The following is a 14909-nucleotide window of genomic DNA, read 5'->3' as shown; positions in this document are numbered from 1 at the left end:
CCATCCATATTTTCTTTTCATCAGGGACTGAATTGGTGCCTTTTGCTATATATGAATTTTAAATTTAATTTTTCTTTCTGTTTCCATGGCAACAAGTTAGACTTTGACTCTGTTTATAGTGTTTGTCCGAACCATATCTCCAAAACATCCTTATTCCTTCATGACATTTTGCACACACAAAGATCAGGTTGTCAATTGGTTCCTTTTGCTTTTGAGGGATTTTTAGAATATATATTTTTTCCTGTTTCCATGGCAACAAGTTTGACTTTGACTCTTTTCATATTGGTGTGTACCTGACATAGAAATACAAAGTTCTGAATCCGAATTCCATGGTATTGTTTTGATAGCTCAATACAACTATTGTATTCGGACAGAGAGATTAGAGATGAAATTCTCTCATCAAGTTGGACTTAAAGTAACAGTCAGATGATTTGTTCTTTCTAATTTGTGGGGGCCGGGGGATTTGTCTTCTTCTAATGACTATTGTATATTATTGCATTGAGTGCAATTTCAAAATACAATCTGAAAATACCTCTGAATTTAAGAAAATTTGCCTTGAAGGGCTTGATCCTTAAGCATGTTAAGAATTGTCTTTCATTTAGATATTCTCGAAAAAATGATTGCCCCTCAAAACAATTGTTTTATTATCGTTATTAATTAGGCAATACAGACCTGTATATCCCTCACTAACCCCCATTGTTTGTGTATCAGCTTCTACAGGCTGAGAGGCTGTCCCTGTTTGCTGCATCTCTGCGAGTCTGTTTCCTGCTGTTTGAGTCCATGCGCTCACACCTCAAGTTCCAGCTGGAGGTATGTTCTTGCCTGATAGACATAGGAAATACAGACACTTGGGGTCTACTGAAAATACCCATAATACTGCTTCACATGTTGAATAGCCTCATATCACATGCATATAATGTAAGTTGCTGCATGTGATTGGTCAGAATGCCATTCTCTCTGCTCATTTCAAGCACATCAATTGCTGGTTAATTTACCTTCTTTAACAATGAGGGAATATTAAGCATTGTAGAGGGTTCGCGGAAAGGTGGTTCAAAGTTGAAGTTAATTCCAGGAGGGACCCACAAGTAGATAATCTTAAAAGAACTGAATCTCCCATAACTCTGGATAAATATGAAAAAATATGTATAAGTATTAAGCCCAAATCTAATTAAGATGTTGGTACACTTTTTTGTGAACATGTTTTCCATTTATTGCAGATGTTCTTGACAAAACTCAGTGAAATTATAGTGTCCGAGTCCCCCAAATTGTCCTACGAAGTTCGAGAGATTGCCCTGGAGTCTGTGGTGCAGCTGTGGAGGATCCCTGGCCTCGTCACAGAACTCTATCTCAACTATGACTGTGACCTGTACTGCTCCAACCTCTTTGAGGAACTCACAAAGCTTCTTTCAAAGGTCAGTTTGAAAGAAAAGTTATAACTCTTTCAATTTCTGGACTTAATGTCCTCCTTTTTTTCTGATTCAGAAACTATCAGTATTTGGATTGTGTATATAAATATCTTGAAATGATTACTCAGGTGACTATCCAAATTCTATTGTGAAAGGGACATGCTAAACAAGATAATGTCATTTATTTTGGGTTTATTTGGTTGACAAAAGTGTGTCCTAATATTCAATGTAGATGGTCAGGGCCTGAGAGGCCTGCTACTGATCATGCTAATAAATGAATAAGATTTAATATTTTAGAATAAAGATTTTACATAAATTGTTCACCATTTCCTACAAATAGCAGTGAGTTTTTCATTTCACTTATTGTAAAACAGATTTGGCCCAAAACATGAAAAACATAAATAAAAGGCTTAGCATTTTTTTAAAACTGTTTTCAAAGTAATATTGCTCCTGACATTGGTAAAATAAGCAGTTGATAACAAATGTGTTCTGTATCATGACTGTTGTGAACTTCACAATTGTTTGTTTTGTCCTCTCCAGAATGCATTTCCAGTGTCAGGGCTGTTCACCACACACCTTCTGTCCCTGGATGCCCTGCTGACCGTGGTGGACAGCATTGAGCAGCACTGTCACAGTCGCATCCTCACCTCCACCAAGACAGCCAGCAGCAGCGTCGACACTGACCCCAGACAGCAAGACATGGCAGCTAGCCAGGCAGATGGTAAGCATGCTGGACAGATCAGTACACTATTACACAGGCTGGGGAACCTGACAGCTTCCCTGTTTGTTATGGTATACTGATAGGTGAAATCCATGGATTGGATTTTAAGACAAATAATGAGGATGAATCATGTAATAAAACCTGAGTATTAACTTGCCCAGAGTCAAATATCTACACCACTGAAGTAAAAAGGTCAATATAAATTTTTGGACTTCTCCTATCTCACACAATGCCTTTCTTCTTTCTTCTTCGATCCTATGTGGAAATGTGTTAAACAATGTTTCCAGCTTCTCAAAAACAATTCCCTCGAACTCATCTCAGCATCACCATTGTCACCACCAAAACAAATGGGTCATGCACATAATCAACCCAAATGACCTGATCACGTGCCTCCATGTCTGTCACTTCATTCCATGGTGTTTTTCTCTCAACGGATTCCCTATCTTAGTGTAGCCATTTTTTATGCCACACTAGGTGAATGGGAGAGAAGAAGGAAAAAGCAACTGATATTCTGTGCCCAGCTTGTTTGCAATATAGACGTACCTACTCGACCTCTGACCTGCATCAAAAGTGTTGTGATTGTCACGGTAGATGCAGCCTGGAAAGCATGCTATACTGAATGCAAACACCTTCTGGAGGCTGCATTTTCCGTTTACCTACACAGGTGCCATCAGAGAGAAATGAATCGCCGCTCCAACACCCATGACTCTGACAAGAAGTCAGAAGGATGCAACAAAGTCTAAATGTCGTCCTTTGTGAATAATAAATCAATAAACAAGCCTTCTTCTTCCACCTGCTGGGGGCACGGGTGGCCCAGCTGTCTCAGGCGCCGCGATTGGCTGTGCAGACTTGCGTCCCTTGGTCACGCCAGAAACCTATGATTGTGGGTTCGAATCCCGGTTCGCCCCGATTGTGTTTCTAGGTTTGTCAGCACCATACCCATGCTCGTGGGTTTCACAGAAGTGGTAAACGTCTGAGACCTGCATCACTTCGGGCTTTCCTCCCACATTAAGCTGTCATGCCGCGATATAACTGGCATACTGTTTAAAGCGGTGTTAAACCCAACTCACTCACTCACTCTTCCACCTGCTGTACCCCTAGACTCCTTGTTACCTGTACTGCATGTGGCCAGAGACGGGGTTTCTGACAGCTTTTTGACAGAAGATGTTGGCGATCAGCCTGGGTCATCGTCTATTACAACAGTGCTGGCCACCTCTGATACCTAGATGGTCCTTGTCACCACTCCCAGCCACACTAATTCATCCATGATTGCTGTCGCACCTTCGACAATGTCTCACCGTTTTTGGTACCCCACATTGGTACGGTGTGATCAGGTGTGTTTAATGGCCTTGACAAAGCATTAAAATAGCTATTGTCCGTGGGTGTGAGTGTTGTGCTCTGTGTTGTAGAATCGATTGACTGGAGACCCCTTCCAGATCGATTAGAAGATGTACGCTATATCGTTTATTTCTTTACATCTACACGGTCATTCATTTAACTATGGCACATGTGTTGCATGTTGTACCCGATCTCATGCTGTTACATTGGAGTAGTATATCGGGATCGTATCACCAGTTGATGGTTGATTTTCCACTCATGAGTTATTGACGTTCGTGCCACTATGCAGTGTTCGAAATGTTTTATTTATTGTTTACTTCAGTGTGAAAGACTGAGTTTTCTGAAGTTGAGAAAAGTGATATTTTCATTGTAGTGAACATAACACTTGATATTTCACTTCAGTGAACATAACACTTTGCAGAACTAGTGTCATACAAGAGTTGCCTCCCCTTAAATTGTCTCCCTTTATCGTAAGTGTCTAGCCTGTACAAAAACTTTTGATGTCCATTTTAAATTAGATCCACACTGACAAGGCAAAATAATGACAGATTGTCATTTATGGACTTAATATCACTTCTTGCAATTTGTTATTCTCTTGAAAAAATTTCATTTTAAACTGTAAAGTTCTCATTTAACTCATCAATCGAGACTGTTCGTTTCGGGTTTTTTGTTACTAGTTAAGTTGGTTTTGTATATAATCATATCTTAATGTATGACAAAGAATTTTCTTTACCCTTAATATTACATTAAGTAATACGTTACCACTGTTATACCGAGGCTGTTGTCTCCCACAACTGCTGCTATAGCGAAATCTACCACAGAGATCTCAATTACCTCATGCAGCACGTGCGTAGCCACCTAGCTGCCATGTGACACCCTTCACTCTTGTCTCTTCGCTTGCTCTAGCAAGACGTACAATAAACTGCTCAAGCGTTCCTGTTTCTCCGACCATTCGGTGATATTTATTACTGTTTATTCTCTCTAATAAACTGTGCTTTTCCGGGGCGTTTGCTGTAACTACGCTTGGAAATATTTTTCTCGCCAAAAGGAAATATTTTTCCCACCCTTTTTTTCTATATACTTGCGGGGTGTCTCGTATGCACGTTGCGTCTTACGTTCCCCTGTTCTAGTATATCTTCGGGTTTTTACATCACTTATTCCTATATATGTTACATGTTCATGTTCTATATTCGCATTGCTCGTTTATTTTCTGGTGAAAATACTCGTTTGTGACTATTTGTGGTGCGTGTGTTGTAACCATGTTTTGCTCTTTGTTCATAGTACAAACAAAATGTCTGACATGGATGTTTCGCCGTCCTCCACCCCCTCTACCCCCGCAACCAGGAGCTGCGGGGTGTGCCGCAAGCAAGGGCTACCAGCTGTATGTGCAGTCCGTTTCCTACCCTGTGGTGGCCGGCTCGTCCGGTCGGGTTCCCCTTGCGGGTACCACCACCACGGCTGCGGCGGATCCCTTGGCGGCCCGTGGGCTGTCCGGGGATTCCGTCGCTGCATTACTTGCAAAACTTGTGGACTCCAAGCTGGCAGCCTTATCTCAGGATAGGCCGCTGGCTGTTCCGTCGGGGTCGGACGCGGGGTCCACCGGTACGGCGGCAGCTCCCGTGGTCACCGGTCCTTCCCCCGAACTGTTGCTCCCGCTATCGGTTAAGGACCGCGTGGCCATGGTTTATGACCTCTTTGAGGACATGCCACGGCCCCGGCTGGTACCGCGGGGAATCCACGGCTCTGTGGGTTCCTCCGAGGTATACGATGAGTCTTCCGACACGGCTTTCCCCGCATCAACCTTGCTGCGTGGTATGAAGCTTTCCTTGGAGAACGCCTTCGCGGCAGCCTCTGGTCGGGGTTCTACCGTTGCCTCCGACTTCGTGGAGAAAGGGTTAATTCCCGGTACATGACCTTGCCTTTCCCGAGGCTGGTCCTACCGCGGAGGCCCATGTTGAGCGGTTGGGTGTCCGTGCCCCACCGGCTGCTACGGTAACGCAAGCTACCTTGCACCAGCTGGATGCCCTCGCTCGGCACTCCATGCTTGCCATGTCTCACGGAGACACTTACTTGGCTGCAGCGGCCAGTCTGGTCGAAGGTTCTCCCACGGACCGTGACCAGCGCATTTACAACTGCCTGCTCAGTTTAAATGCTTCCCTGGAGTACGTTGCCGAGGACTCTCGTCACACACTTGCTCTTGTTGGGTCCCTGCATAGGCGCCTGGGTGCCGCTCCTAACCGGGGCGCGCCCCAGGCTGCTGCGGCCGGTAGGTCTAAGGGGTCGGGTTCTTCTTCCTCTGGGAAGAAGCCCCGCCCTGAGGGCTCCGGTATTGGCAATCAGCTGCCCTTTCGCGGGAAGATGGGGAACTGGGGGAAGCCCAAGTCGTCTAAGGACGGCAAGGGCCCCTCCAGGTGACTCTCATTGGAGGGGTTCGTATGCCGACAGCGCTAACTTCGGTTGGCCCTTAGGCGAACCCGAGTCACTTGGCCCTGGGCAGTTGCGCCTGCCGCAGCCTGTCAGGGCCCCCTCTCCTTCCCCAGTGGGAGCCAGACTCCAGACTTACTGGGGGAATTGGGAACAAGTGTTCGACGACCCGTGGGTGGTCAACACGATTCGGTACGGCTATCGGCTTGATCTCAGAGCGAATCCGCCGCTCACCGTTGCCCCGTTGGCAGGTTTTGATTCGGAAACCGATCTTCCCATCCTCGCCGATGCCATCGGCAGGTTGGTGGAGAAGGGGCAGTACGGGAGTTAGCTCTACCAGAAATAACACCAGGGTTTTACTCCAGGATATTTCTCGTTCCCAAGTAGGACAGTGCCGAACTCAGAATGATTCACACGTCCGCTCCCTGGCTGTTCACCCGGTTCACCACCCCCATAGTGGGGTTCCTCCACAGGAGGGGTGTCAGGTACTTCGCATACCTGGACGACTCGCTAGTTGCAAATTGAATGACGGACGTGCTGTCTCGTCAGCTCAATTTTGCACTTAGGCTCTTGGAGCAATTGGGGTGGATTGTCAATCTCCCCAAGAGCGAGTTAACCCCCTCACAGAACTTGAAGTTCTTCGGAGGTCGGTTCGACACGGTGACCCATCGCCTCTTTGTCCCCCCAGACCGGTGGCACAAGATTTAGGCGATGATTGCCAAAGTCTTATTGGTGCCACAGACTGTTCACTTTTGGGAACAGCTGTTAGGGCTACTTGTGTCCGCCCAGGACTGCACCGATCGGGGTCGTCTCCAACTCCGCCCGCTGCAACGGTTTCCAATCCAGTTGTTAGCACAGGAGGAGAACAGTGCGACCGTCGCCCTCGTAGATCGGCTCCGCCCGCATCTGGAGTGGTGGACGGTCCCTTACAATGTCTTATCAGGAGTCTCTATGCGGCCCTACCGGGCCACGTTGAACCTGTATATAGACGCCTCTCTAGTGGGCTGGGGCGCCCATCTAGAGGGGGAGGTGAGCTCGGGGCTGTGGTGCGTAGACGAACTAGGTCTTCACATCAATTGTCTCGAGTTCAAGGAAGTGATAAACGCAGTCAATCACTGGAAGCATCGTCTCGTCGACGCCCGGCTCATGCTGGCGACCGACAACACGACGGTAGTGTCCTATGAGAACAAACTGGGGGGAACCCACAGTCACTCGCTACTCGATCTCACGTTCGAGTTTTACTCTCTGGTGGGCAGTGTCCCGTGCCAGGTACGCGCCCGTCACATCCCAGGTGTGCGGAACGTACTGGCCGACGCTCTATCGAGGCCTCAGGATCCGAGCCCCACAGAGTGGATGCTCAACCCAGTAGTGTTTCAGTGGCTGTGCGAACGTTTGGGTCGTCCGATGGTTGACCTGTTCGCAACGCGGTTCAACAATCAACTTCCGTTGTTTGTATCACCAGTCCCAAACCCGAGGGCCATTGATCACGATGCTCTCGCGTTAGACTGGACGGGCATGGACGCTTATGCTTACCCACCGACGGCGTTGATACCACTCATTCTAAGCCGGCTCCGAGGAGTTCGCTGTCGAATGTTACTGATCGCGCCCATGTGGCCGAACAGATCGTGGTATCCCGACTTGCTGACCCAGGTCATGCAGTCGCCACTCCCACTGCCTGTGAGACCGGATCTCCTGATCCACCCTCACACCCGTCAGCTTCATCCAAACGCAGGGCAGTTCAATCTGCACGCGTGGATGTTGTCACCGAGCGTCTGAGGAGTAAAGGTTTTTCTCGTCGGGCGTCTCAGGCATACGTTAGTATGCATCGTGATTCCACCCAGAAGGTGTATCATGCACGTTCGGTTATTTTCACGAAGTGGTTTTGTAAACATCACATTCATTCGCCAGATAAGGTATCTCTGCAGGATATTGCTCGTTTCATGTCTCACTTGCGAGAGACCCAGAAACTCTCCGGTGGTTCCATTGCCAACTATGTCTCTTCCGTTGCTACGGTAGGGGACGTTGCTATGGGTACCAGTCTCTCATAAGAGCCGGTGATTCGGGGTATTATCAAGGGTTTCAAACAGCAAGATCTTCAGAAAGGCCACCTTCGGGCAACGGCCTGGGATCTTTCCTTAGTGTTGAAATCCCTTACAGAAGCTCCGTATGAACCCTTGAGTAGTGCTTCGTTCCGGCATGTGACTTGGTAAACAGCATTTCTCCTCTCCTTTGACATGGGCCAAACAGAGAGAGAATTCACTGTAAGATCACTCAAGGATATCTTACATCCTGCTGATACTGAGGACAGATTGCTGTGTCCGTTTAGGGCCCTTAAGTATTATCTTAAGGCTTCGAATGAATGCAGACAAGGGCGTGACCGTCTGTTCATATCGTATAACCCTAATCGCACTGCTGACATAACTCGCAACTCGATTGCGTTATGGCTTCGTTCTGTCGTCAATCTGGCATACCGGTCTCGAGGGTTACCGGTAGCGGGGTCAAACCCGCACGAGATCAGGGCGCTAGCGGCAACATTTGCCCTACACTCGAATATCTCTGTTCGCAAAATATTACGAGGTTGTTATGGGCGTTCTGACTCGGTTTTTGCCATCATTACCTCCAACAGCTCGCTGATGACGACGTGGAGAGTGTGCACCGTCTTGGGCCGCTGATCGCGGCGCAAGCGGTCACCTAAGGGGTGTGCCCAGCGCAATTCCGACCTCCTCAGGCGTCAGACCTTGCACGGTGGTCAATCTGGGTCGACTCCAATGTTCCCACTGCCGTGGGTACAGGAGTTGGGGTCCCGCAAACCAGCGCACTCACACCACAGGTGAGGGCGGCTTTTTGTGTGCTTTGTCCACATTTGTATTTTGACAATTATGTATTTAATTGTCTGTCGTGTATCCCAACCTTGTGATGCATGCTTACAAATACTGGAATTAGGTCATGCGCCTAATGCATACTTTAAGTAGGCTTGCTCTGGGATATACGGTCCGAATGAAATTAATTTCCCTCTTTTCGACTGTTTAACCTGATCTAAGATTTAGCTCACGCGGATACAGTGTTCTCATCCGCTGCAGCGATGAAATACCTATCCAGTGGGGCCGTTTGGAGTCACCAATCGTTTTGGCAATGACGATTGAGCCTTACGGTATGCGCTTGACAGTGCTTTGGTATTCCTATAGGGTAACGCCTAGCTAGGTGCATGCGCATCGAGTGCTTCCGCCTTGGTGTTTACTTCCGCTACTGTGGTAGTCAGCCTCGGTACAACAGTGGTAACGTATTACTTAATGTAATTTGTAGAATTTTCCTATTTGGAATATTCTATAAGTAATACGTTACCACTGGGTTGCTGCCCGCCCGTCCGTCCCCCGAGCACTTGCTCTCGCAGGAGACGAGTGAAGGGTGTCACATGGCAGCTAGGTGGCTACGCACGTGCTGCATGAGGTAATTGAGATCTCTGTGGTAGATTTCGCTATAGCAGCAGTTGTGGGAGACAACAGCCTCGGTATAACAGTGGTAACGTATTACTTATAGAATATTCCGAATAGGAAAATTCTACAAAAGAAATTATACTTTTGTTTATGCGGTTTAAGTTTTGTGAAAAACGAAACTACTTTTTAAGTCTCAAACACAAGGGGTGGTGAATTTACATTTCAAGGTTTTACATTTTTAAAGAAATTATTTAATTTTCCGGTAGACACCTACACAGAAAGTATGTTATAAATGGGATATTCTATATGTCATATCATGTTTCTCTCATTTTGTGACGGGGGAAAAGTAAATATTTCCTTTTCCCCGCCACAGGATGAGAGAAACATGTTATTTCACTCGACACATGAAATATCCTCTATTTATTTCACTGTTGAGAACCAGCTTCCTTATGTTAAGGTTGTAGTCTTAAAGGCTAAGGTATCTGCACCCAGCATCCAACAGTGGGATAAATGTATAGTGTGAGATAGGATAAATTTAAAAATGTAGAATTTTCCAAGAAATTGTATATTCATATACTTATCCTATCTATATGCCTAAGCGACCATCCCCGCATCTTATCTCATCTAGCCTGATAGCTCTGATGAAAGAGAATGAAGTGACAGATACAGGAGGCACATGATCAGGTCGTGTAGGTCGCTATGAACTATGGGCAGTGACAATGTTGATGCTGTGTTCAAGGGAATTGTGTTTTAGAAGCTGGAAACCCTGTTCGAGCATGTTTCCACACAGGATGGAATAAGAAAAGAAGAAATGCATAATGTGAGATAGAATAATTATATAAATATACAATTTATTATAAATTGTCCAATTTTGCTCTTGGCTTGTGTTTGTCTGAGGGGGCATGGGTGGCCCAGTCACCTAAGGCGCCGCTATTTGCTTTGTAGAGTTGCGTCCCATGCTCATGCCTGAAACCTATGATTGCGGGTTCGAATTCCAGTTCACCCCGATTATGTTTATGTTTGTCAGCACCATACCCGTCTCATGGGTTTCATCAAAGTGGTAAGCATCTGACACTGCATCACTTCAGGCTTTACTCCTACATTAAACTGACTCGCTGGGATATAACTGGAATACAGTTAAAAGCAGTGTTCAACCTAACTCACCTCCTCAGTTGTAATTGACTGCCTGTGTTTGTCATGGTTGTTAATGATGAATCTTGTATCCAGGCAGTGACCAGTCTTCTGGTTCAGTGGAGGCTGATGTGGGCGGGGAGAGCAAGCTTGTTGGACCCCCCACAACGGGGTATGGCATGGCACAGCACATCATGAAGGGAAGTCTCGCAGGTAAACAGGGACAGATAACTCATTTGTGATGCATGCTGGAAAAGACATTATTACGGTTATAATGTCTGAATGGCGGTTGGGGGTAGCCTAGTGCTTAAAGCATTCATACATCACCTTGTAGACCTGGCTTTGATTTCCCTCATGGGTACGTTGTGTGAAGACAAATTCTGGTATCCCACGTAGTGATACTGCTCGAATATTGCAGAAAGCGATGTAAACCCTGACACAAGGCTGACATACCTCAATAATACTTTCAAAGGAATGTCAAACCAAACTCACACTGACTCTTTGTGTGATTGGGGTGATCGGGTAGCTTAGTGTTGAAGCTTTCTCTGGTCACGCCAAAGACCCGGGTTCGATTCCCAACATGGGTACAATGTGTTAAGCCCATTTCTGGTGTCCCCCCCCTTGATATTGCTGGAATATTGCTAAAAGCGGCATAAAACCATACCCACTCACTTTGTGTGATTGAATGCTGCCTAATGCAATGTATTGATTGTTGGTTATGTACGTACGTCAGGTGCTGATGCCTCGAAGTCTTCAAAGACAAAGGAACCCAAGCGAGGACCACATATCAAACCTAACAGGATGAAGATAACATCGAAAATACCTTCACTTGAAGAACTGGCTGCTATCAAGCACAAGAAAAAGGTCTGTGTTTTGTTATTAAGTGAAATTAAGTCTGACATCAAGTTTGATTTGAAGAGTTGAATTTTATAGCCAAAATTGTCAAAATGAAATATGAAGGGGTTAAGGTTCACAGGACTGGGCTTGAACTTATACTGTGGAACTCATTTTCTGATCATGGTTATAGAGAATGTATACATGAATTATCTACCTCAGTAATATTTAGGTTGATTTGACATGTTTACAGTAAATGATCAGGGCCCCATTCCACAAAGGAATCTTAGCGCAAAGGTGATCGTAACTCCCATACTTTAACACTGGCTTGCAATAGTCGTAGCGCTAAGATTGCTTTGTGGAACTGTGCCCTGGTGCCTCGGTTTACAGTCTGTGCCAAAACCATTTGAAGAGTGGTGGCGTATATATGAGACTAGTGGCTAAAGTTTCTGCTCATCTCACCAAAGGCCTGGTTCGATTCCACATAAAAGCCTTTTCTGGTGTTCTCCGCTGTGATAGTGCTGGACAAATAGTAAAAGTGACATAAAACCATGCTAAAAAAATTGTCAATAAAATCCACCTGACCAAGCTTGTGTTTAGATTTCATTTTCAATGGATGTTAGAGTTAAGGTGCCAGTTTAATTTCATGAGTATATACAGCTTTGCAAATTTGGATAGATCGTAATATCACTACTATCGTATTCAAAACATTAGACTGTCTATCAATTTCCAAGGCTGAAATGAAAATACAACAGAGGCAGAGCCTTTTGTATACAGAGGCTCCATGCATGGTCTTGTTGGAGGAAATTGCCTCCACAATTTCACGTTTGATCAGACAAGGGACACCCAAACTTATGCAACTGATCGCACAACACGCCCAGTCCTCCATTCGTACTCTAGTTCTGTTCACGGTCATGTTCGGCTGCACTCATTCTCAGCAAAGCTAACCTATTTTATCACTTTTTTTACCCCCCCCTGGACATTCTCCTATCCACACTTAGCAATGACCATTTGTTCAATGTACACATTTTTTCACTGTGGAACCGACAGCCCTGAGATTGTAAAGAAAATATCTTACAATGTTAAAATTGCAGAATTCACGTAAGGTTGCTTGACCATGTTGACATGCCCCAACCAGCCATACACTTGACAAATGCAGAATCCATACCAGTATTATATGTACAACATAGGTCTCCCCACAACTAATGGAACAAATGCGTATATTCTGTTCGAGTTCGAGTCCCAACATGGGTACAATGTTTGAAGCCCACTTCTGGTGTCCCCCACCATTATATTACAGGAATATTGCTAAAAGCGGCGTAAAACAACACTCACTCACTACAAATACAGACCTCAAAATATGTACTTTTAATTAAGTGCAACAGATTTAAGTTTACACTTTCACACTTTTTTTCTCGGCCATTGTATTGTACATCATACTGGCTACATAATGATGTAATTAAAATATATTACTATTTTTAATGATACTTACACTTTAACATATGTTCTATTAGCCTGCTTTGGACTAATGACTTAGTTTGTTGGAATGTAAGTGCTATATGAGAAATGCTTCCCCTGACAGTTGTACCAGACTGGGACTGAGCTGTTCAACATGAAGCCAACCAAAGGCATCACGTTCCTCCAGGAGCAAGGTCTTCTGGACTCCCCACTTGACACAGGACAGGTTGTCATGCTGCTCAAGGAAAACCCAAAGATGGACAAGAAGATGATTGGAGAATATGTCAGCAATAAGAAAAATAACAAAGTGCTTGAAGCATTTGTCAAGTGAGTTACTGCTTATGCCTGCGAATGTCATGTTATTTTGGTTTCAGAATTATTCTTTTGAATTCAGTGTAATTTCTTTCATGATTCAGGTATCCTTAGCCAAGGATAACTCATGTATGGTGAAACAGTTTAACAAGATGACTTACATCTTTCAGTGATGCTGATGCTTATCATGCTTGTTATTTAACATGATTAAGATTGTTTGTTGTGGTAGCCTTGGTTTTGTACCAGTATTCATGAAGGAGATGAGTATCAGTAAAATCAACGTCAAGTTGTCTCCCTTTGACAATAATTCATACATCATGTTTCAGGTCCTTTAACTTTGAAGATATCAGAATTGACGAGGCACTGAGGATGTACCTAGAAGCATTCCGTCTGCCTGGAGAAGCTCCAGTCATCTCCTACTTGATGGAGCACTTTGCAGACCACTGGCATGTGAGTTGACACAGAACAACAAGAGTTCTCACAAAAATAAAAAATCACCAACCTGACATGTCAATTCCTAGCATTTCAAACTCCCTAGGTTCAGTAGAATGCTGGGGATGTTGTTATGGAGTCAGGGATGTAACTGTGATTGGATTCTTTTCTGATATCAAGTTATTAAATCCCACCCAAAGAATGGATAGAAACTTCTCTTTCTAAAATGGTGGGGGGGCACAGGTAGGCCACTCTTTGCAGAGTTGTGCCCCTTGATGCGATAAATTCTTTGATGGGGCGCAGCTGCTAAAACATGAATTCTGTTACAACTCCATGTTTCAATACTAAACATGAAACAGTATTTTCCTAAGTTTTGAATAGTTACAAATCCATTGTTTACTTTCAGAAAACCAATGGTGAGCCATTTGTCAACAACGATGCAGCCTTTACCCTGGCCTACGCTGTGATAATGCTGAATGTGGACCAGCACAACCATAATGTCAAGAAGCAGAATATACCCATGACAGTAGATGTAGGTATATATAGATAGCTGTAATTGTATCCATGACAGTAGATGTAGGTATATGTAGCCAGCTGTAATTGTATCCATGACAGTAGATGTAGGTATATGTAGCAAGTTGTAATTGTATCCATGACAGTAGATGTAGGTATATGTAGCAAGTTGTAATTGTATCCATGACAGTAGATGTAGGTATATGTAGCCAGTTGTAATTATCCCCCGCCGCGCGAAAGCGCGAAGCGGGGGATATAGTATTCACGACCGTCCGTACGTACGTCCGTACGTCCGTCCGTACGTCCCACCTGTTTGTTGCCGCGATATCTCAAGAACTAAACACTGGATTGTCTTCATATTTGGAACTATGGTGTATATACAGACTCCGCAGACACCAGTCGGTTTTGGTGACCTTGACCCCATTTTCAAGGTCACAGCAGGCATATCTGCTTTTGGAGTTGGAAAACGGTGTTGCCGCGATATCTCAAGAACTAAATACTGGATTGTCTTCATATTTGGAACTATGGTGTATATACAGACTCCGCAGACACCAGTCGGTTTTGGTGACCTTGATCCCATTTTCAAGGTCACAGCAGACAAATCTGCTTTTAGAGTTGGAAAACGGTGTTGCCGCGATATCTCAAGAACTAAACACTGGATTGTCTTCATATTTGGAACTATGGTGTATATACAGACTCCGCAGACACCAGTCGGTTTTGGTGACCTTGATCCCATTTTAAAGGTCACAGCAGGCAAATCTGCTTTTGGAGTTGGAAAACGTTGTTGCCGCGATATCTCAAGAACTAAACACTGGATTGTCTTCATATTTGGAACTATGGTATATATACAGACACCGCAGACACCAGTCGGTTTTGGTGACCTTGACCCCATTGTCAAGGTCACAG

General features: G+C 44.9%; 1 protein-coding gene across 4 annotated transcripts in view; it reads left to right on the top strand.

Annotated features, from left to right (window-relative positions):
• LOC124132831 (Golgi-specific brefeldin A-resistance guanine nucleotide exchange factor 1-like) overlaps positions 1 to 14909 on the top strand; it is a 46094-nt gene that overhangs the window by 12162 nt on the left and 19023 nt on the right. For 3 of the 4 annotated variants that reach the window (XM_048392438.1, XM_048392435.1, XM_048392434.1), the window contains exons 12-19: positions 712 to 810; positions 1218 to 1412; positions 1947 to 2127; positions 10551 to 10667; positions 11188 to 11318; positions 12871 to 13073; positions 13385 to 13508; positions 13897 to 14022. In XM_048392438.1, the coding sequence (XP_048248395.1) occupies positions 712 to 810; positions 1218 to 1412; positions 1947 to 2127; positions 10551 to 10667; positions 11188 to 11318; positions 12871 to 13073; positions 13385 to 13508; positions 13897 to 14022 (1176 nt within the window). The remainder of the gene's footprint in view (positions 1 to 711; positions 811 to 1217; positions 1413 to 1946; positions 2128 to 10550; positions 10668 to 11187; positions 11319 to 12870; positions 13074 to 13384; positions 13509 to 13896; positions 14023 to 14909) is intronic. The other variant, XM_048392436.1, reaches the window with a different exon arrangement.

Source organism: Haliotis rufescens, unplaced genomic scaffold (genome assembly GCF_023055435.1).
Source record: "Haliotis rufescens isolate VD_foot unplaced genomic scaffold, xgHalRufe1.0.p SCAF_11, whole genome shotgun sequence".
Taxonomy (NCBI): domain Eukaryota; kingdom Metazoa; phylum Mollusca; class Gastropoda; order Lepetellida; family Haliotidae; genus Haliotis; species Haliotis rufescens.
The sequence above is the reverse complement of the archived record's forward strand: the minus strand, read 5'-3'. Positions and strand labels throughout refer to the sequence as shown.